The following is a 23,706-nucleotide window of genomic DNA, read 5'->3' as shown; positions in this document are numbered from 1 at the left end:
ATATTCATAGGATTTTAAAATGTCTGTAATGGCCCTGGTAGATCAAAACACTCTTTCTCCCACTGTGTGTATATGTCTGTGCGGGTAAGCTTGTGTGTGTGTGTTTACGTGTGTGTGTGTGAGATTTGCATATCGTGGCTATGCTCTGATTGGCAAACTGGCAATGCAGAGCCCAGCGGGGCATTTTTTATTAAAAGGCCCAACGACACACACACAGACACACACACAGACACACAAAGTTAGGAACAGCCACTGGCCTGTATCAGAACCTAATGAATAATACTAAAGACCTAGCAGTAGGGGTTCTCCATGTATTGTTCTGTAATGCGAAGAGCTATAAAGATTTTTTTATTACCATATTTTTATGGGCAACAGACATGAGCTGTTATGGAACAGTCAGATATTTTATTACTTGTTTGGATCAGTTTTTTATTGTACCAAAGAAAGTTGCTCTGTAATTTATTATATTTTACTATTAAAGATGTTTAAAGATTAGCTAAAATGTTTTTTACCCAAATAGCTCGAGCACAGACACAGAGCAGCTTTCAGTAACGTGTTAGGAATGTGTCTGGCACAAGAAGGAAGTGGAAATAAGTCCAATTTTTAAAAAAATCTCAGCTGTACTTTGGACCAAATACAAAGTTCTGTAGGGTATTATGAGGAGCTGTCTACAGACCTATAATAGATATAAAGGGTGATCCATGCACTACCACTGCAGCAATATAAAATAGCTCTTTTTTTATAGTCGAGCAGGCAATCCACTTTATTTGGCACCATGTGGGCACATAAAAGAATGAATGTACTTGCAGAACCAGTGGCTCCAACTAAATCTGATGAAATAATATCCTGAGATATAATGAACAGAAAGTGCTGCCATTAGTCAGCTGAAATGTGGGTTTTCACTTTTTTCTAGTCTGTGTATCACGACTGTGAGACATATGAGACGTCGTTAGTTTAACATGTCAGATGTGCAGCAGCAGCTTCAGATGCTCTCTCAGCCTCTGACCTCCACAAACTATTCAACTGTAAGCTGTAGTGGAAACAGCTTTAATGTACCGGCCCTGGAGGTATATCCACATCGGAGGGATCTTCTCTATCGACTCAGTACAGAAACTCTGGCTCCTCTACTTAAAGCTAACACTGATTGTTTTTGATTCATGTAAACTTGTTTGATAACTAAGTATTTAAAAGTATAATTTCCATTGATTGTGGTTTAGGCTGTGCTTGCCCACTCACATATCAGCTTTGTAGTAAAGAAGTGCAATTTGAGTTTGTGGCCGTATTGTTAACTTAACTCCATTGGAGAGCTGAATATAATTAACCTTCCTGTTACGTTTGTTTATCAGGAACACCAATGATCTTGACCCAGGGCATGTTTACTTATCTAAAAGGGTCAGAAACGAAAACAATCCCAATAAACATTGTTTATATCTCATTATTAACTCCATTACTAACCATTTCAATCAATATTTGGTGTAATGGTCTTCTTTACCTCTCACAGATCATGGCTCATTGGGGATAATTCACTTGTTTTGCATAAAAAATGTTTTAAAATTTTATTTTATAATTTAATTTTTTTTTTATGTAGTGATGTAGATAAAGTAAGATGTGACATCTCTGCTGTTCTGGGTCAAACTGACCTGCTGACTTAAATAATGTATGAATAGTTCATATGTTAAATATTATAAATTAGTTAAATATAACTATGTTATAATGGGTATAATAATCTTAGTAGAACTGTATATAGCTACAGTATAACATATTAACTGGAAATAGTGGACTTATTGATTTCATTTTGAAGGTTAATAGTTAATCAACTTAAAAAAAAAACCCTGTGATGGTAGCAGGGACAAAAGCAATCAGGTTTTTTTTTATTCTGTCAAATTATTTATGATTAAGATGCTATACAGTCAGTACACCTGAGCTTTCCATGTGAACTGCCTGCTGCAGTGGAAAACAGTAAACTTGCACCAGTGAGGTGAAAGACAGTTAAATGCTCTGTAAAGCCCAGGGAAACTGCAGAGTCAGGTTAGAAATGCCTGTGACACCTTTCATATCATACAGTCACCTCATACTGCAATTTAATGCATTGTTAATATCACTTTTGAAAGCTTTAAAATAAGGTTTTAGACCAAAAGCTAGCACAGCAGTGTAATATAAGCTGCATGGACACGATTAGCATTTGTTCACAGAAAACTTAACATTATTCTCTTTAAGTCTGGATTACCAGCTGGTCTAAACAGGCAACGGCCCCGAGTCCCCCGGGTCCACTAAGCCTGCATGTTCACCGCCTGTCAGTTTTTGGTGAAATGATTAATTGAACCTCGGGGAATTCACACCATTCAAGTGCATTACAAATGAAGCAGCAGCATGACCTCAGGGTTATGTCAAATACTATTTTTAAAAAGCTTTTATTGATGGCTGCTATTTCTCAGTAAGGCTGTACTCAATCAAATTAGCAAAAGTAACAGTAATTATTCAGTTTTATTCCACATCGCTCTACTGATCACAGTGGATTTACATGAGGTAACCTTTACATTGGCTCTGCATCCCCCTGAATGTTTAGAGCCACGAGCCACGAGAAAAATCTGTTTTAATAAAATAATAATAGGTCAATATTGATAATTACAGTCTAAAGCGACTCGCTGTCTATTTTGCTTTCTCAAATACGTCTTCCACCACTGCCCATAATTATTTTATTAGAATGTCACACACTCTGGCTTTAGACTATGAATTTCATTCTTTGACTGTGTGAACCCGTGACACTGGCTACATGCTACCGCTGGCACTCTAAACCCCCTAAATCACTCTAGCAGAGGCTGTGAAAGTGCAGGGATTGACTGCCTGACCCCCCCCGGTCAACGATCGCTAGGAGTTCGCTGTGCGTGTCGAGCGATCCAGCCTCCACCGACTTGAACTGCGGACCTCGGATTCACCAGCCATGCGTGGCTTGAAACATTTTTGAATTAAAACAGCACTTTTATCTGACCAGCCTCTTGAAAAGTGTCTAATTTAAATGGTGTGAAGGAGAGAGGGAGTTGGAGGGGGGGTTTACTTAGGGGCGAGATGACTGCACTCTGAGGGGCCATAATACACACCATCAGCCTATTATAGCGCCTGCAGAGATCACTGCAGCTAATCCAGTAAGCAGAGCTATAATGTTAATCCTCGGGGTAAACAGTTCATCTGAAATCATATTCCGTCTCTTATAAACAGCATCTTGAAATGACTAACTACTCATGTGGCATCCACATTAATTCACCCAATACGCTGTGTGCGCTCTCTCTTAGATTAAAGCACTCTGTGCAATGTTAAGCATTGCAGCCATGCACTTTAGACTGTTCCTGTACATCTCCACATAACATGACGCCGGCCCGGCACCTGCTACCTCGTAACAAACCTGACGGCGGTCTCAGCTGTTCTGAGATCTTGCCGCAGTGGCGAGCCCGGGCTGCAGCCCTCTCTCCTCTGTGATCTCTCTTATCACGGGGCGACTATTGCCGTGCCGACACCCCGGCAGCGCCATCGTGGTGGGAGACCTCTCCCATGCTATTCGTCTTTAAGTATATTTCTCCCCAAGCACCCTCTTCTCCGTATCCCTGCAGCCACTCGAGGCGAGTTTGATTCATGGAACTGTGCTCTTTGTTTCTAGAAGATGATTTTTATGATCGTTTTATTATCAGCACAAAGGCTGAATCATTTCATCTTCCCTCTTTTTTTTTGCAGAGGCAATTAGTCGGCTTTATGAAACTCAAATAAATTAAAGCGTTAAAAAGCTTCCAGTGAGTCACAGGGAAGCTTTGAAATCACATGACGTGATGCGCAATTGCTACTTTGCAGGGAGAAAAGACAAATATATAGCTACTGATATACTGAAAAGTTGTGTGCGTGCGTGCTCGTGTGTACATACCGCTCGGCCGCGAGTTGACAGGCAGCCTCGGGGAAAGAGGGGCCTGATGGGTATTATGCAAATGAAGCCAGCTGTTTGCTGCATTGGCAGACTCCTCATAACTCTCTTCTAGTTCTGCTGCAAGTGAGAAAATATTTTATCCCCCGCCGCCACTTTCTCCTGCCTCCTCTTTATTTCCTCAGAGAAGGTATTTCTATAGACTGTAATTTTATACACACCCTTCTCCCCACATTTCTCCATTACTCCCCTGCGTCTGCCCGGCCATCCATCTGCACTGTTACAGTAATGAATGTACAAACAGGGAAGGCTTCCTTAAGCATTTGTTGACTTCTGCAGTATAAGTAAAGTAAATTGCTCCGTGGCTTGGAATACATAGCTTACTGAAAAACAAACAATAAACAGTGTTTTTAATGGCTGCTTCTTGTGTCACTTCACACACAAGTGGTGCCTTTCTGCTCACAACAGAAAAGATAAAAGCACAATTTTCTCTAAAATAAGGTGAAATTCTTGCTAGCTGCTCTCTACTCTTTAAGAGACACTTTGCTGCTTTCTTTTCGATGAGGAAGACGTGATTAAAAAAAAACATTAATGAAAATGTCATGGCCAAATATAGTGGGACGAGTCTTTTGCAGCACACCCCGTTGAGGCAATCACAGCAATCAAGTGTTTCTTGCAGAGAGACTTCTCAGCTTGACTCGTCTTGAGCGAAACTGCTCCACTTCTCTCATGTTTGATGGGCGGCAGACGGGCGCGTAGCCTTTAACTTGACCACGTGTGACAATTATTTCTGTCTTTATCTCCAGGAACAACTCTTCTTTAAAAGTTTTCTCTCTCTCTCTTTGGGTTAAACTCTGTCCCAGCAGGGTGGATTCGCTCAAAAAGGCTTTAGGGTTAAAGAAGCCAAACTTTCAACAGTCCAGCAGCCTATAATTTAACCCAACCTTTTAACAGCAGTGTGTACACAGAGCGATTGAAGTGTGACTTTACATGTGCAGACTGCCAAGGTATATTAACAAGTGCCAAAATATAATTGACGGAATCTTTATTGCTGTTTTAATTTTTTTTGTTCATCCAATCCAAGAACAAGATTCCTCAAACATTTTACATATGGACACCCCTCACTCAACCACACAGCATAAGTAACCTGATATACAGTCGTTCACCTTTCGCGGCCTCGCTGTTTCACAGATTTTTTGTGTGTGTGCAATTTTTGCAGTTTTGCATGCTTCTTCTTTTTTTTTTTAACAGCGCATTGTGTTCAGTGTCCTGATTGGCTGTAGACCATTGTAAGTCAATCTCGTGCCGTGTCTCCTGTACAGTACAGAAAGCGTTCAGCTTGTCAAATTTACATAAATCTTCGATCGCTAGCAGAGTGACTCTGAAGTGCTGTACTGTATGTTTGTAAGTTTTCTCCCCAACAAACACAACAATGCTGACGAAAGGTTTTGCACCATCAAAGACACCTGTGGTAGCTCCGAGAAGGTAGAGGACGATGCTAACCATCGCACAAAATGTTGGAATTCTGGAGATGCTAAAGGAAGGTAGAAGTTACTGTGTTTTTCAGATTAAAAGGCGCATTAAGCAAAATAAAACAGTCAGATAAGTCAAACATTACCCAACTCATTCTTCTTGCTTCCTCTGCTCCCGTACCTTTGATTCATTAATGTTGAATTCTCTGGCAGCTGCTCTATTCTCATGTTCTGGACCCGAAAACAGGGTTTGATCTTTGGTTTCATTCTATAATACTGGACTTATTTTTCTACGAAGGTTTGAAAAGTGTATAAAGTGTGTAGTGAGGGGTTTTACAGCCTTAAAACATCTATTAAAATTGTAAAAAATAAAGCTGGCTACTTCACAGATTTCACCTATCGCGGGTTATTTTTAGAGCATAACTCCAGCAATAAATGAGGGACCGCTGTATTTACTATCCCATCATGTTTCAGTCAACGGTCTCCTACACACTCGCTTGTAGTCGCTTCAGTCAGCCGACTAAAAGATGAGCAACCTAATTACTTCACATTGCTGGCAGTTATTTTGCTCTTTGTTGCCCAGATGTCACTCATTTTCTGGTCTGTGGATGCCAGTTGCTTCCCACATACACACACGTGCATACTCTATTTGCCTTTATGTTCACGCTTTAACTTGCTTTTTTCTTTTTTACCTCTGTTTTGGTCTCCACCCACTCCTGAAGAAAATACTAGGGGCCTTTAACAGCTCCACTGTATTCAGCAGCCAATCACAGACTCTGTTGTCCTTGTGTTTGAAACACTGGAACAGTCGAGTAATGTGGGTTTATTGTGGAAACTTAATGAGGGCAGTCAGATCGTTAAGCGCAGCTTTAAAAATGTCCCCTTGCTTTAGAGAGGCAGATAAGTGCTGTTCAGATTGGTAAGAAAAGCTACATGTAAACCACCACAGCTAAAGCTTAATGTCGACACAACAACCATTTCTACCCATAGCAGGGGGATTTTAGTACAATGACTCCACAAACACTTGCTAATAAATCAGCACAGCTGCTGCTGAATCGCACCGGCTTATCTTCCTCAAAGATGCTTAACGTAGCAAATTAATATGCAAATTGGCATATGACAGTAACACACACCAGTTTTACAACACGAGATCCACCAGCGGGGTCATTTTGACCTCATCCTGCAGCAACAGCAGTGACGGCACAGATGTCAATTCTTGAAGAAGTTCAGTTATTAATTTCCATCTAATTGCTATAATTATAAGTAAGATTTGTAAATAATGTTTTAAATTTTAGGGATTTAATTAGTTTTAAAACGATTTAGATGATTTCATTACTGATTGTAGAGGTATGTATAGTTTATAATTCAGTCATAAACAAACAAAACAGTACCTGACACATGTAGACAATTAAGTTTTAGTAGAAGAAGAAAAGTATGGAATTGTTGTTCTTTTAAAACAATGAGTCATATTCAGTTAAGCTAAATTAAAGAAGGTATTAAAAACAGAGCGCTCACTGTGAAACAGATTGAGCCGGTCACGTGTCTACATTTCACAATCGACTTCACAGTTGGCTACAGCAAAATAAGAAACATGTTAATTTAATTTAATTTAATACATTCATTCTTGCAAAAGCGCAACAGCGACACTTTATAATTTCGTCCACATCTGCCTGCTCTTTCAGCCAGACCTCTCTCATCCACGATTCACACCGCTCTGTCTCAGTCTGCAGCCCTCCTTTACTTTCCTGAACTCTCCTGTTCGAGCCTGAAACCCGTCCAGTCCATCTGATCTACTCCAAATTTCACCCATCTGGCCTCTCTGGCTCATGCTGTAGCCATCTTTGTATCTAAATGTGTGTAAGCTGTATGTTTTGGCAAACAGGGATTTACATTAATCTCAATGTAGGGGTGGGAAACTCCAGGCCTCGAGGGCCGGTGTCCTGCAGGTTTTAGATCTCACCCTGGGTCAAAACACCTGAATCACATGATTAGTTCGTTACCAGGCCTCTGGAGAACTTCAGGACATGTTGAGGAGGTCATTTAGACATTTGAATCAGCTGTGTTGGATCGGGGATAGATCTAAAATCTGCAGGACACCGGCCCTCGAGGCCTGGAGTTGCCCACCGCTGCTCTATGGGGTCGAAATGATGGTGTCAACATTTTCAAACAGTCATAGTTCTTTTTTGTTTTTTTGGCCAACACCTCAAAGTTCACTATGTGATACATGAACCCATTTTAGGAGCAGTCATGAATTATGACTGTGAGGGTTACATAATGTGGTAGATTTGATAAGTTACCAGCAGGATCTAAATGCAGCGTCTAAATGTTCCAGGTTACCTCTCGGGGGATGATTTGACTCTTTTCACTTTGCTGAAAAATATCGTTTTGTTCAAGATTATCAAGAGTTTTGATACGTGAAAGCACGAGTGACAGCATTTTTAGGATAATCATAAACTCCCTGCACTTGTGCTGTGAAGATTGATATTTGAAAATTTTAAAAAATTAAATTTCTGTTATTAAACGCAGAGTATCCCATCTCGATGTGGACTCGATGGCACCCACACTCCTCAACTGCTTTGGATGCGGCCGTGACCCTTTGCTGTGGCCCATTCAGCACGAGAGCACATTAGGGTGAGTGTTTTCCTCCGATTGGGAACGAGCTGCTGCAGAAACATAAAGAACGTTGACTGTAGTGCAGAGAGAGAGCGAGGCAGGGATGTCGCAGACGGTCCATCAAAAGTCAGTCTAAGCAGCTTCTCGGGCTGACATCAATTTTTAGAAATGTGCATTCCCACGCTCCTTTTATCAAGCCACTGTGTTATATAAAGGCAGAATCTTTTCATCCAAAAAGGCATAAATGAATGCATTCTCTGAGAGCCGAATTGATTTGGTTGGTGTTAGCCTCGCAGTGATTACTGACTGGAGGTCTTAGTCTACCCTGCTTCTTATTTACCGCTACATTAGCGGCGAGGCGCCGCATGCACCTCCACACGCGCCTCACGGAAACACCACAGCGGGCCTTCAAATCAGTGTGAAATTACATCAGCGCCATACTTTGAACTACATGTAAATGAAAGTTGTCACAGTGCTGTTGGAAATGTCACCTGTCACCTCCATGTTTACCTTCTTGCAGTCTTGCTTGCAGGGCCTCACAGACGCACTTGTGTATCCACTTGACTTGAACATTGTTTACCCGAACGAGAATGCAGACTGGAAGCAGCTGAATGTCACTAAGAGCGCCGTGACAGCTTGAGTGGTTTTTGAGGAGAGAAGACAATTCTTTCCTAAATACGATAGTGTTTTTGTTTAAGGATAGTGAGCCAACGGGAAACTGCACATGCAGGGGAATTATTAAGGACGAAGGTTTTAAAGGTGCCTTCAAATGAAAAGTCAGTGCAATAAATTTTCCTGTTTAGTGTTATCAAAGAAGAATCTGTTGGTTTAAACAAATAAAAATAAACAGCTTTTATGATGGCTGTTTTGTCGCCATCTTGAGGCACCAAATTGCTTCGAAGACAACCGACTGAGCGCTCGCACACCTGCTCCACGTCTTTGAAGCAAGCAGTTCAAAGGAAATATGGCTGCGAGTTCACTGCACACAGTCACTTTGTCACTTTGGTTGTGCTGCTGTCTCCAGTCACTGTTTTTCTTTGTGTGACTGGAGCGTGAACCACCAGATGCTTGTGGTTTAAAATAGGGTGTTTAGCCCTGCAAAGGTGTCCCTGTGTATCACTTTACTGCGTTTATCGAGCTGTTTTTTGTGTAAATTTAACAAGTTTCAATCAAATTTTAGCGCAGCTAAGTGGGTGGCAAATGGGCTTGCAGCCATTACCTTCTTATTTCCCTCCTTATCTCCTGGGACAAGTCAAATCTGTCCCAGCAGAGTAAAGCTGCGTCCATACAGAAAGCCGTTTACTAGCACACAATCTCAAAAGTTCAGTCACAGCCAATCAGCTACGCAGCCACCAACCCTTCTCATCTCAACTTTCCCCTCCCGGCAGGCTCGACACGGCGCCATTGCAGCAGTCTTTGGTATCATTTAGCTGCCTCTCCAGAGAGTCTGACACAAACATTCGGGACTGCAGCAGGTGATGTGTCAGCATTTCTGAACGAGCACGTTGTGAGCTTACAGTATGCTTGTAATTGTGCAAACTGCTTCGCAGCCTGTGAAAGTAGCCCAATGTGTAGAGCTATATTTAATATATACATATATGGACACAGGTGACAGTTTGAACGCAGGCTCCTCTGTCATAGTTTATTTCCATGTGAGACGGGACATCAGAGTAGCCCGCAGTCTTTATGCTTAGTAAAAATCTTTCTATGTATGTTTGAAAACCTGTCACGTCGTGTGAATCGTAACTTCGTAACTTGAACTCTGAGTTGTTTGTTATGTTATTGTTGGCTGTTATTTGGCTGCATGTTTACGTGATGAGGCTACAGCAGTAATGACTCAACATAACAATATCTCAAAGCGGATCAATCCAAAGTGAAACCATGCAGCGCCTCGCTGTGAGCTGCTGACAACAACTAACAGCATGTGTGTGTGCGACCAGAGGTAGATTTAAGCCTACTGTAACTGTTAGGAACAGATCAATAGTGTTATCACTCTCTCTGTCTCTCTCTCCCTCTCTCTGCTTACTCTCGCTCTCTCTCTTTCTATCTCTCTCGATCTTTCGCTCGCTCACAAACACACGCGTGCGCGTCCGAGCGCACTTGGAGATAAAGCGCGCTGATCGATAACTCTATAGTGCTAACAGAACACTTCCAAAGCAGTTTAAAGGTTTATTGCACACACTCAACAACACAGCCATGACTCTAATATCGAGGATTTCCAACACATTCATTACACCTGAACTCATTTGAAAACTGTTCCATGAAAAATCAGCTTTAAGGATCTCTTTCACTGGAAACACATTAAAGATTCTGCTGCTACACTGTAGCCAAAGTTTCGGTTCGTACACCGATCAAAAGGCACCAAAACGGACATCTTTCCCCCCCTCGCTTGCTGGCATGAAACGAGCAGCGGGATTCTTCGAGTCTTTCATTTGCTTTTTGGTTCAGTCCTCTGATTTGCTGCTATTTTGCTGTTTAAGCTGCAGAACGCATCCAATAACTCATCTAACCAGAACAAATACAGCGATGATAAGGTGCTGTAATCAGTCAGTCATTGTCTTTCTCTATCCCCTCTTTCCTCTTTCTGCCCACCCTCCTTCCCTCCCTCCGCCGCCCCGCGCTTCACATCATCAGTCTCCCCTTTTTTCCTCTTGTGTCACCCCTCACCCCCCCTCTCGGTTCGTATTGAGTTTGCATTCTGCTTCCAATAAACTCTCGTCAGGATAAATATGAGAGGAGTGAAAAACAAAAAAAAAAACAAAAAGAAAAAACTAAACAGCAAGCAGGCGATAACGGAGCATCCATGGATGTGTGGGAGAAAACAAAGTGAAAGAAACACTCATGGCCATGAATGTACTCTCTCTCTCTCGCTCGCTCTCTCTCAGCAGCCATAAGAAAGTGTCGAAAGTATATTTTAATTCCCTCCTTCTCTCCCCCTGCTTTCTCCTTCTCTGTGCCATATGCTCAAAGCTCCATCTTGGGCTCATTTGCAGTGCTGCACACACACACACACACACACACACACACACACACACACACACACAGACACACACCAGCTCTATCAAAGCAGAGGAACAGCTGGCTTGCTCGATATGGATGACTACTCGCCTGTCAACTACTAGTTTCACATAGCACGCACACGCACGCGCACACACACACACACACACACACACACATACATAGAGACACATGCACATCATCATCAAGTCCCGGTTCTGTTTGGAGAAGGCGAGCGAGCGAGAGATTCTGGTTTTGTCGGGACAATTAGCCAGTGTGAATATTCACCGAGATAATATTTAAGGAAATATTACAGGAGACTGGAATGTAATCAAAAATTGCAAACACGCACTCAGGCTCATGACATCAGAAGCAAAATGACAGTATGTGTCGCTGTTAACGGTCTCACACAGATGCTCATGAATAATTTTATGTGTCAAGTTAGGAGGGGTCTATTTTACTATACACTCTCCAGGACAAGTAGTGCTGCGGTATAGAGCCATTAGAGTGATAACTTATTTTACAGTTAGCATCAGTATTTGTCTAATACAGTGGTTCCCAAACTTTTTTTGCTGGGCCCCCCTTTGTTTTACAAGAAAAATACCCCCCCCCGCACGAACACATCCTCCAACCACACACACCCATATTTTGCTCCATTGCGGTTTATTTCACACCTCAAACATTTAGTAAACAATTAAGCAAATACAAGTAATCTGCAATAAATTACAGGTAGTAAGAAAATAAACTACTAACTCTTTTACGCTACGTCCGCACCTACACAGTTATTTTGAAAATGCAGCTGTTTGGTCCACACGTAAACGACGTTTCGAATCACTGAAAACGGAGATTTTTAAAAACTCCTTTTTTGGATTTATGTGTGGACGAGGAATACAGAGTTCGTCACGCAACGCCAAAGGTATGTGCCTTTTTCATGTCACGCTGTGCGCCACGTTATTGTTTACGTGAGATGAATTGCAGAATGGCAGATTGTCAGATTAACAGTATTTTGTCTCTATCTGCAGTATTTACAGGCTTACATATAAACACGCAGTTACTGTCCCTCTATTTACAAAGGCAGAGGCGTCATGGTGTAATTATTTTACACGTAGTTGTTTTTTTCCTGTGTAATAATATTCAACATTGCTGTCAATACATTTTTCAAAAATGTCTCTCTGTGCAAAATGGGTTTAAAAACATAAACAACTGTGGGATCCTGTTTGTCTGTGATTTAGACAAATCGTGGCAGGATCAGCCTGATGTTATTTGTATCCCACTGTAACTTTACTGTATAAAGAGCTAATATCTCCAAAATGTCAGGAGTAGTTAGTCATTACAACAAGTGTTTGTGAACTAAAAATCAAGAATGTGGGATGCTGTTTGTCTGTGATTTGAAGAGCCCGGCGCTGCTCCTGACGCAGGGAAAAGCAATTCTGCAGGGAGACGTACCTCGGCACTTGTGCCGGTGAAGCCAAAGGGAAGATTTGCTTCACCATATTTTCTAGTCTTTGGCTTGATTAAATGAAAACTTGTTAAACAGCATTGCATCCATGTGATTTACTAGTTTAAAATTTTTGTATGTTGCTACAAAGTTCAGCATAAACAGGATATGGTCTGCTGGCTTCAGTCGCCCTGACAGTGATTATACAAAGGTGGTTATTAAAGTTGTACATTTTCCAGAAATACAGGGCAAATTTCAAAGATTAAAGATGAAAATTTCTGAGGAAAAAAAGTGACAATTTTATGAGAAAAATATTAGCAAACTTACTGATTTCAAATTTACAAGATTAAAATTGTAAATTTGCATTAAAAAATCGACACATTTAAGAGAAAATGTATTAGGTTAAAGTGATCATTTTAAAAGAAAAAGGTTTGATTAAAACGGCAAATGTAAGACAGAAACTGTGGACATTTATGGCTTAAAGTGGGAAATGTACGAGATTCAATTGTAAGTTAAGAAAAATGAGTTATTGAGTTCAAAAATAGGAATTTCTTTCCATTTTAACCTTGAAAAGTGAAACAATATGACACTGACTGCAAAAAACTATGTTTCCATTCTTTGGCATGAATCTGTCATTCAGACACGTATTTATTTATTTTCTCTGCCTTCTGTGGCCCTAATGCTGCTGTATAGTCACCATGTTGCTGTGAATCACTGTTGTTCAATTAATCTTGTTGTCATTAAGACAACATAACGTTTGACTGTAATTTTAACACCATTATTAGAGCATCAGTGATACGTTTAAGGTTGTGCTGTAGTGACTAAGACCTTTCACCTGTTTTATTTGAGGTGCAGTTAAACGGCAAGAAATTCAAACTGGTAAGGAGGCTAACATAATTTTATATGACGTTAATAGCAATACTTAGGTGTCCTAAGCGTTTATTTTATACAGCAGTTAAACTCCTTGAACTTGCTTAAAGACCACACGGGGAAACAGTTGTTATACGATCCTACGTTTCACATGGATCCTCTTCAGGGAGGAAATTAGGAATACTGACACTTTTTTCCACAAAACTGGTTTTTGTGTTGGTTTGTTATCTTGAACATAACCTGCTCCGGAAGTAAAAAGTAGAATTGGGCTGAAAGATCTATTGCTTTATCACCTATTCAGGTTGTAAATCGTGTTTTTAAAAAGTAACTAAGTCACTAAGTAATTAATTACTTTTGAAAATAAGTAATCAGTAAAGTAATGGGATTACTTTTTTGGGGAAGTAATTAGTTACTGATTACTTTTTTCAAGTAACTTGACCAACACTGGTGAGGACTGAACCAACTTAACATGGGTTAAACCTCAAGTAACCTAGCCCCAAATGCTACGGATTTGCAGAATATGTACACAGTTACATTTCCTAGTTCTATGTAAAGTGAACTGATGGCTTATATACTATGATCAGGAATAATTTAAAGGACTGAAATTTTATTTTCTGTTTTAGACTAATTCAGTGAAGACTATTTATTTCACACTGGTTTAATATAGATATGGAAAACACGTTCCAGTAATTCTTCTCTTACCTCTCCTGTGTGGTTGAGACTCAGCTTGGGCAGTTTATTCTTCGCATTTCCAGAGTTTCCTCCATAAGCCTGACTGCTGTTAAATCCCTCTGTGGCCACTAGAGGGGGTTTAAGTTGGGGAGAGTCACTAGGTGCCTGGTCTTGGCCATCCATTGGTCGAACATACGCCGTAGGCTTCTGCTGTACAGCTATCGGCTTCCCTGATAGGCTACCAGGTGGGAATGTAGGCGTGGTCAATCCAGATGTGGGCGTGGTTAGACCTGGAGTGGGTGTTGTCAGAACTGATGTGGAAGCCAGCGGGGAGGACGATGTACAGAGGTGGGAGCCTGTCTCACTTTCAAATGGGGAGGATTTAAAATATCCACCATTTTCTGCATTAGTGGAAGACTTAAAGTGGCCACCATCCATGGCAGTAGATCGAAAGTTGCCACCATCTGTAAAAAAAAGAACACAACAATCAAAAGTCAAGACTACCTAAAGAAACACCTGTTATAACACAGCGTTGCTTAACTCTCTGCTGGCAAAACTTAATGAAGGTTGAAATGCTGAACCTCTCCCAGATGGATGTAACCAATCACAATCAAAGCAAATGATGTGTTCAACGTGCTTCTGAAATCAAATGCAAGATGTGGTTATCATAGAATGCAGATGTCAATTTTCATGAATTCCCCAAAAAGGTGACCGAGTGTGTTTGTTGCTGAAATTATTCATTCAAATGATTCATCTGTGCTCATGGCTCAAGCAAATAACAAAGAAACAGATTAAAGAGACTTTTTACCAGATGACACCTGGAATTAAGGACTTTCTGAGGGGTAGGTGAGGTGTGATCCCACTTTCCTATTTAAGTCAAAGATAAAGCTAAACCTAGGATTGTATTAGCTGAGGTTAGCATAAAGGTTGTAGTGGGGGCGAGACAACTAGGCTGAATTTGAACAAAGTGTTTTAACAATTCTCAGCACTACTTTTACCAAATAATACAAACCCATTGGCCTGCTGGGCCTAAGTTAACGAACCATTTAAAAAAAATAAACTCTAATATTAGCTCGTGCATCTTATTAGCCTACCCATTGGCCATTTTTGCATGTAAAATCACAGCTTGAAACAAATGTAAATAAGCTAAAAAAGAGACTAAAGAATCAAGTAAATGTTGCCATTTGCATGTACGTGATGGCACCAATACTCTTAAACTACTTTGGATGCAATGTGAAGCGGCCGTGACCCTTTGCAGCCGCCCATTCAGCACAAGCGCATATTAAGGTGAGTGTTTTCCTCCGAACGGGAACGAGCTGCTGCAGAAACATAAATATGTTAAATAAATACGTTGACTATAGTGCAGAGAGAGCGAGGCAGGGATGTCGCAGACGGTCCATCAAAAGTCAGTTTAAGCAGTTGACATCAATTTTTATAAATGTGCATTCCTGCGCTCCTTTTATCAACTAACTTTGACTTGTGTATAATTTCCACTAACTGAGCATCTAGCATTATAGCAGGTGGATACTTATCACCTTCACTGCTAGAAACCCTGCTACACATGATATCATGTAGACATGCTAGCGTGTCTACATGATATTTTTCTTAGAGTACAGATGTGAAAGTTAAACAACCAAACGTCTTCTTTTACAGCTTTTTTTTTTTTGCCGACTTACCGGTGAGTGGGTGGGTTTTGGCTGGGTGGGATGAGTGCCTTCTAGAAGAAGAGGAAGAGGAAGATGATGAGGAAGAAGAAGGGCTTGAATCTTCTTTTAGACCAAGTTCATCTTTGAGTGAGCTGAACAGCTCGTCATGTCTTTGCTGCTCATCCAACAAAGACATTTTCCCTCTGCTGGTGGTAGCTCCTGCTGTCACCTGCCCCTGCCCATTCTGTCCTAACCCCACAACAAGGCCTGTCCCCTGGGTGCTCTGTCCATGGCCTCCCCTTGACCAGTCCATGGAGCTCCGGGACTTTTTGGAGTTCTGATGTGAGATTGCTGTTGATGAGGATGTGGTTGAAGGGGGTGGTTGCATTGAAGCTGTAGAGGAAGAGGGTGTATTCCCTGTCTTCTTGTCCCCACCTGTCTCTGCTCCTGCTCCTCCACCTCCTCCTCCTCCACCTGCTCCTCCTCTCAGGGCTTCGTTAAAAAGCTGGGATGGCTCTATGGCGGGTCTCTCTGTCGCTGACGTGGTCGGGGCTTGCTGCAGGTTGCTGTTCGCTGTTGTTCCTTTGGGGATTCCCACCAAGTGGCTCTGGTTGGAATGGCTGGTTAACAGGTCTTTCATTTCTTCATACGAGCCCAGCGTGTTTTGGACACGATTGGCCAATGCATCACCTTTATTAGTCTGAGAGGAGAGAAGGAAGACAAAAAAGACAAGGGGGAAGGGAGATACAGAAGAGTATTAATTAAGCCTTCCATTCTTCCTTTTTTTACAGGTTTGATGAAAAGCCCTCTTTACTCATCTGGAAAAGAACAGTGAGAGATAGATAGGGTGACCACTGACCAGACATCAGGATGAGATGATTAATTAAATACATGCCACCCTTAAGAGGGTCCAGTCCAGGCTGGAGTAGTAAAATTAATGGGGCAGGAATCATTATTAGCCTGACCCCAGATTCTCAGGCATTAATGGTTTGGAGGACAGTGCACGTTTTACTGATATATGAAGGTAAAGCTCTTTAGCTTCTACCTGGTAACATGGAGATGTTCCTCAGAATAGCTCAGCAGTACCTTTGGTTTCAGTCATTGACAGATTCTTTAATGATCAAACTGCACGATTTGATCATCTGGCATTTTAAAAAGGACACGGGTAATCAGCAGCGGTTTCAGCGCTTCTATTTTAGGAACCGGATTCTTGCAAAACGTCAGGAAAGAGGAGCAGGGAAAAAGTGAAGGCCAGTAGATTTTTATCCTATCCATTGACATTTCCTTTTTCTACCAGAGTTACAAATTGTGTAGCAAATATTAATCATGAATCAAGTCTGAATTATGCAAGATCTCCAGCCTATAATTTACGTGTGACATTTCATCATGAGCTGCAGACGAATGATGAACAATGGAAATACTGAATGAGATCAATGTCGAGTGTGGCCCTGTAATTTTATTGTACAACAGTGTTGAGGTTTGCTCAACAGATTTTCTCAGGTAGTTGACAGCCTGCACTCGTCTAATCAGCCCTGTGCTAACATTAAAAGGTAGTGTCAAATAAATGTGAGGTTGAAAACAATCTTATTCTAATTTTTGAGCCAAGGTGAAACTGCTTTATTTGAAGAGCTTAATGAATTTGTGAATAATGAATATGTAAGGTGAAGGTCATAGTACCAGTATTGGAGTGCAAAACAAATATGTATGTATCTGTATCTATCTATCTATCTAATATATATATATATATATATATATATATATATATATATATATATATATATATATATATATATATATATATATATATATATATATATAATCTGTGTGAGGTTTTCTTATATCCTTTATTCTCCTCAGTAATGTCAGACTCTTGGCTACATGTTGTGTGGTTTTGTTTTTCCAATGCTAACAGCTTCAGTCAATAACCACATAATACTGTAATAACATGCAATGATCCATGGAGAGGTCTTACTGCTGAAGAGGGAATTGTAAGTGCTTGTGCGCATGCGTGCGCAAGTGTGTGTGCCACTTCACAACATTACAAATTAGTATAACACCACCCCAGTATTTGCTCTAATAGAGGGCCGTGTAAGTACCATTTGATAATAATTGCTATACTGTGGTGCCCCCCTTTTTCTAATCATCACTGGTTTGACAATAGTTTATGAAGCAGGCAGAGCCAACTTTCTCCTTTTTTATTCTGACCAGTTACACAAACATCAGGCTAAACTATTACTAACTAAAATCACCAACAAGAACAGGAAAAGTAAAAACCCAGCGAAGTCCATAATTATCTGGACAATGACATTTTTTGTAAAATCAAACTGTACATATATGATTGAAATGCAGACTGTTTGGGTTTGACAAAAGTATTGCATGGGCTGTTTAGGAATTATAGATATTTTTATACTTTTTTGAGAGGCTCAAAAGTGGCTTAAAAATCCGATCATCCAACAAACTCTAAGAGGAGCCAAATCACGCTGGGCTTCTGGAAAATGAAGAAGGTCAGCATCATCAAAAGGCACTAAAGACCACAGAAGATAACTTTACCAAATATATCCAGGAACAGCCTCAAAGAGGTAGGTTTATCACTGTCAAAGGCAACAATGTAGACACACCGTCATAAATGGAAAGACAGACAGTTTACAACAAGGTGCAAACTGTTGGTGCAACACTCAAGACCAGATTATACTTTTGTGAAAAATACATTTCAAGCAATTTCTGAAAATAGTCTTTGGAAAGATGAAACTGATGCTAACTTGTAGCTTAATGATGGGACAAAAAAAGTATGGAGAAGGAAAGGAACGCTTCACAATCTGAAAGCGGCCCACATCATGTGTCAAACACAGTGGAGACCATGTTTTGTCATGGGCATGTATGTCTGCCAGAGCTATACTCTGCTCAGATTCAGCCAAATGTCCTGATTGGACAGCTTGGATCAGAAGTAATTATATGTGCTGTACTGGCAGTTCACCAAAATACCAACAATGTGTAGCCCAGTGGGGATGGTGCTCCGTAGGTAGGTAAAATGCTCATTGGTTGAAAAGCTATTGGCAGAAAAGGAAAAAGAAAAAACGTGACTTCCATCTTTCCAGATAACACAGGCTCTAAGCGAGCACATTTAAGCATCTTTAAAGTCTAAGCTAACCAGCAACAAGAGTAGCTCATTTATGGTGGTTGCACATATTTTAACACTGTCCCCTGGTGTCACACATGGTACACTCCTACAGCTCTACACAGGACCAATGAATAACCAGCACCCAACCATCTTTACTGAACATCTCTGGTTACACTAATATAGAGGTTAATAGAACTGATTCTTATGATTGTGTGTGTCACAAAAAACGTCAACTCGAACCTATGCGAGTGGAAGGACCATTCATCTCTTCATCACTTCACAGTATCCTTCAGTTTTAGACTCTAACAAAGCAGGAAAACCATGGAAATACCGAAATTAAACAGGGCAAAGAATCAAGCCTTATTTACAAAAGATTAACGCAAAAAAGGACAGAATTGCATTCAAATAATCTGAACAGATGTAATTTCTGTGTGCGCACACTCACACACTGGCACACAAACACTACACACCGTGAAGTTAGCTGTGAATAAATTAGCCCATCTCTTCTCCATCTCGGGCTCATGAATAAAAGATCTGGTGGCTGAAGAGGAACAGAAAACACATTTACAGAGAGGCAAAATGGAAAACAGAGGAGAAGGAGAGAATGAATACCTATGTGCGTATGAATGTGTGTGTGTGTATGAATAGATCATCCCAAATAGCTGCTAACGGCATAACACTCTTTAACAGGATTAGAAGAGGGATTAGCTAATAGCTGACAGAGAGAATGAATACTGGAGAGAGGGAGAGAGAAAAGACAGAGGCAGAGTGATGGACAAACGGGAGATACGCAGGTACAGAGAGAAAACAGAGACCGGTGGTGGACAAAAAAAAAGTAAAAATGAAGGCGAGTGGAGCCTGGAATTACTAAAGTTCTACAAATTGTATACGTGATGATCATAAAGTGATGATACTGATCTATAGGCTGCAGTTCAGCACATTCACACAGATGAAGTGCAGCAAGGTCGCGCTGGCGCTGGTTAAGCCAGTATGAAGTAAAGCCAGCATTGAAAAAATGAAATGTTTGTGTGTTAAATAAATCAGAAGAAAAAAGTAGCAAACTGTGGGAAAGCCATTTTCAACTTCAGCAGAGAGGCACAGACCTAAGACACACATGCTTAACATAACATCAGGGAAAATAGAAACAGGAGATGGGACACGGACATAACTAAGAAACAAACACAGAGGACATGACGGGCTGGGGAGAACACACATGACAGATGGGGAAGACATAGAATGAGACACAAGGGGAATTTAATAAACAATGAGCTATAACAGGGGAACCTAGGCAATATAGAATAACCTCAAGGCTAACTCAATGAACTTAAGCCTAAATAATACAAAATAATATTAAAATACAAGAAAACTCAAATGACCCTGGACCATGAGAAATATTTATAGAAAAACAATATTTATAAGAACTTTAATACTTAAAAATTGAATTTTAAGAGTTTTTCTATGCTCGAGCATGAAGATGAAGGTTGGTCACTAGCAGACCTTACAGGCTCAATTTGCTTAGGTAGCCTAACCTGATATGTTAATCAACAGTATCCTTTGCTCGCATTGGTCATCTCTTTAGCTTGAAATTGAGAAAAGTTTAACTCACAACCCGCCCGCTCCGTCACCTATTGTCAGTTGCAGTTTCATTGACTTTCTGTGGTCTCTGATTGATGCTTGTCGCTTACAGTGTGAATGCCCGTTTAGGAGTGAAAGAACGTCTCATTCATATCTATGTCAGCTACCATGCAGTGAATGTGCTGTGCCTCAGCCACTCACTGAACAGAGTGCCAACAATGGCACTGTTCTGGAGAGGGCCACAGGCAGAAGCTGCATATTTAGCTTAAAGCTACAGATAAAAAAAGAAAGAAAGAAAAGCTACAGACACCAAGACATCTTGGAAAAGAGTCAAATCCAGGGATATCTGTGCAGTATTTTGCACTGAAACTTCAAAGCCATATTCTTGTGGGACCTTTAAAGTGAAGAACTATATATAGCTGATGAAATGTATGGTATCCGGTCATTAAGTGATGACGTGAGGAATCCTACTTCCGGGCCAAAAGTAGTCTGCGTTTAATATGGCTTTTGTGTTGTTAACATGTTTAATGTTTTGTATTTTCTTCTATTTAATCTCAAAAAGCTCCTAAAACAGTCAGTGATCACTGTTGACCTCCCTCGGCTTTTATTACCGCTAATCATTTATTTAAGCTGTTTTTAAAACCTTAGGATGTAACTACAGCCCAGCCCATGCAGCAGTATATGAATGACTAACCTCGTATTGTGGATGGATTATCTCAGTTGTTCTCCTGGCTGAAGTTTGGTCCTTTTACAGCATCCTGCCATGCGATTACATTTGTTCCTGACCACCGAGAACACTCACATTAACTTTTATCGAGTGGAAAAAAAGTTAGCTTGTTTATATTATACTAACATAGCTGTGTCGCTAGTGGTCACGTAGCACATCATTATATACCAGCTAGCCAAACTTCAGTAACCCTACAAACGTCACTGCTGTTTAGTTTTCTATCTTCATTTATGTTGGAAGTAATAACAGAGCTGTACGTTTTAATTTGTTTCCAAAACCCCGCAGTCAGGACATGCTATATTGTATTTAGATAGAAGCTAGCGAGCTAACTTCCTGCTAACTTCTAACTTCGTTAAATGTCATAAATTCCGTTTTCATGGATGCCTGGATGTTAAACTCAATTGTTACACCTGGTAGAGCAGAACGCTGATCATTTTATTAAAGATGAAAGACTTTAGACAGTTTTTCAACTCTCAGTAATGCCATAGTGATCGTTTGATATATGAACCTGCAGCGGAGTTTAGGCCCAGACACGGCTAGTGACATCAGACTGAACAATCGGATTGTACTAAATGCACTATATGTGCACTGTTACAAGAATATTTTTCGTTCTATTGTTTTCTATTAATTTATATAATTTTAAGTTAAGCAGGACAGAGTTCTTTTAAAGAAAGATTTACTTATATTCTAGCGGAGTTTAGGCCCAGACACGGCTAGTGACGTCAGACTTAACCACCGGATTACTGTTCTGACTTACACTCTTCTTCTACAGTTTAAATCTACCAAATCTAAAACAAAAACATTTCAGATTAAACAGGCTTCCTTTTAACAGGCCGCAAAATTAAAAGTACCTGCAAAAATACAAGCAGGAAGCAGAGCAAGCAAATGCACTGATTAAATTAATCAAATCACGACACTTTTAACTACTTATTGCAGACAGCAAGGCGGTGTCTAAAATTTCTGCCTTCCTTCCCACAGACCAGCCCGCACTGATCTTTGCACTCTCCCCACACATGAATCTTGACCTCACCTCAGCACCATTAATTAGCTGGAAACAATTAGTTGGAGTGTGAAGACAGTTAAGATTGGATTCATTATCAGAACAACCTCTCATTTGCTTTGCACTGGCCCCGAACCGCGAGCGGCGTCTTAGTGAGAAGACCTTGTGTCCTCTGAGTTCAGACGCAGCAGCGCTTAAACACGTTCTGTCAGGATTCAAAGCCAGTCTGTCCCAAGGTCGATACACTTGGCAGCATAACCAAGTGTTGAAGTGCTTGGTGGTAGCAAATGAGAGTTAACAAACCAAAATCAATTTTATACACAGGGGCATTCGAGTGGCCGTGGACTTCATGCGTGGCTGCTTCACTTTCTGCTAAAAAAACCCCAAAAATCTCTGAAGCGCCTCAGAAGATCAAGACCTTAAACACAAGGGCGTTAAACTTCATTCCACTGGAGAAGAGCGTGGTTATACTAAAAATGAATGGTACAAAACATCTTTGGATAATTGCTAATTAGCCATATCAATTCCTTTCAACTGATTGTTTCATATGACGCTAAATCACAGAGCAGTGCTGCTGCTGTAGAGGGGAGTCGCCCGTCCTCATGATTAAGATGTCGTAAATTCACTCCATGCCCAAATGAATTTCTGGTGTCCAGTACATCCACTTCTCCTTCCATGGAGATCAATCAAAAACTTAACAGCGAAGTATTAAAACTGTCTCCGGAACAGCAATGAGGGAGCACTCGGCGCGAAGTCTCAGCTCAGCCGCAGCTCAGAGCCTTACGTTAGTTTTGTTTTTCAGTCTACAAATCTTAACCATATTGCCTTTTAATTTACAATTGAGAAAGTCAGAAGTTTTAATGTTTTCTCACATTTTTTTTCACACTTTAGAATAAGTGACACGCAGAGCTGGAGCTCACACGTGCCTAGCTACTGCAGGAGCCATGCTAATGTCTCATTTAGCAACACCTGTACAGAGAAACCTTTACAGTTTAAAAATGTTTATTATAGAAATTGTCATCCCTGTTGGACAACATCTCCCACGCCATGCAGGAGACTCTGACAGCACTGAGCAGCTCCTTCAGTGGCTGCGGCAGCCACGGTGTGGGACGGAGTGGCTCCGCAGGTCTTTCTATGGTGGCCCTGAGAGTCCAAATGGACTGCAATTTAAGAAAAAACTAGCAATAAGAAAAACGCTACAAAATCACGCAAAACACAACGGGAATAGGAAGAACGAAAACAGAAATAGGAAAAAACAGATTTCCAAAAGCACAAGTGTTTCTGGGGAGACAATAACGCGACGGACCAGTTGCAGGAACCAATATGCTAAGAATTACGCTGGGAGACACGTGAAATAAGTGGAGGATCTATCAGTTTTGTGAGGAAAGAGAGGTAAGTGTGTTAGCCTAACTATTAGCCTAAATCTGTCATCAGTATTATATGAATCATGAGATTAAAACACACTTACCTGGCAGGTTTTGGTTCCTGCAACTGGTCCGTCGGGTTATTGTCTCCCCAGAAACACTTGTGCTTTTGCAAATCTGTTTTTTCCTATTTCTGTTTGTGTTTTCCCTATTTCCGTTGTGCTTTTCCAGCGTTTTTCTTATTCCTGGTGTTTTCTTTAAGTTGCAGTCTGTTTGGCCTCTCAGGGCCACCGTATCTTTCCTTCCT

The 23,706-nt window shown here is 40.7% G+C and overlaps 1 protein-coding gene across 2 annotated transcripts in view; it reads right to left on the bottom strand.

Annotated features, from left to right (window-relative positions):
- The window catches only part of aff2 (AF4/FMR2 family, member 2), a 197,884-nt gene that overhangs the window by 113,250 nt on the left and 60,928 nt on the right, over positions 1–23,706 (bottom strand). For both annotated transcript variants that reach the window (XM_040016581.1, XM_040016580.1), the window contains exons 3-4: positions 15,646–16,315; positions 14,000–14,433 (exon numbers count right to left, since the gene is read on the bottom strand). In XM_040016581.1, coding sequence (XP_039872515.1) covers positions 14,000–14,433; positions 15,646–16,315 — 1,104 coding nt within the window. The remainder of the gene's footprint in view (positions 1–13,999; positions 14,434–15,645; positions 16,316–23,706) is intronic.

Source organism: Simochromis diagramma, unplaced genomic scaffold (genome assembly GCF_900408965.1).
Source record: "Simochromis diagramma unplaced genomic scaffold, fSimDia1.1 OVJJ01000685.1, whole genome shotgun sequence".
Classification (NCBI taxonomy): domain Eukaryota; kingdom Metazoa; phylum Chordata; class Actinopteri; order Cichliformes; family Cichlidae; genus Simochromis; species Simochromis diagramma.
The sequence above is the reverse complement of the archived record's forward strand: the minus strand, read 5'-3'. Positions and strand labels throughout refer to the sequence as shown.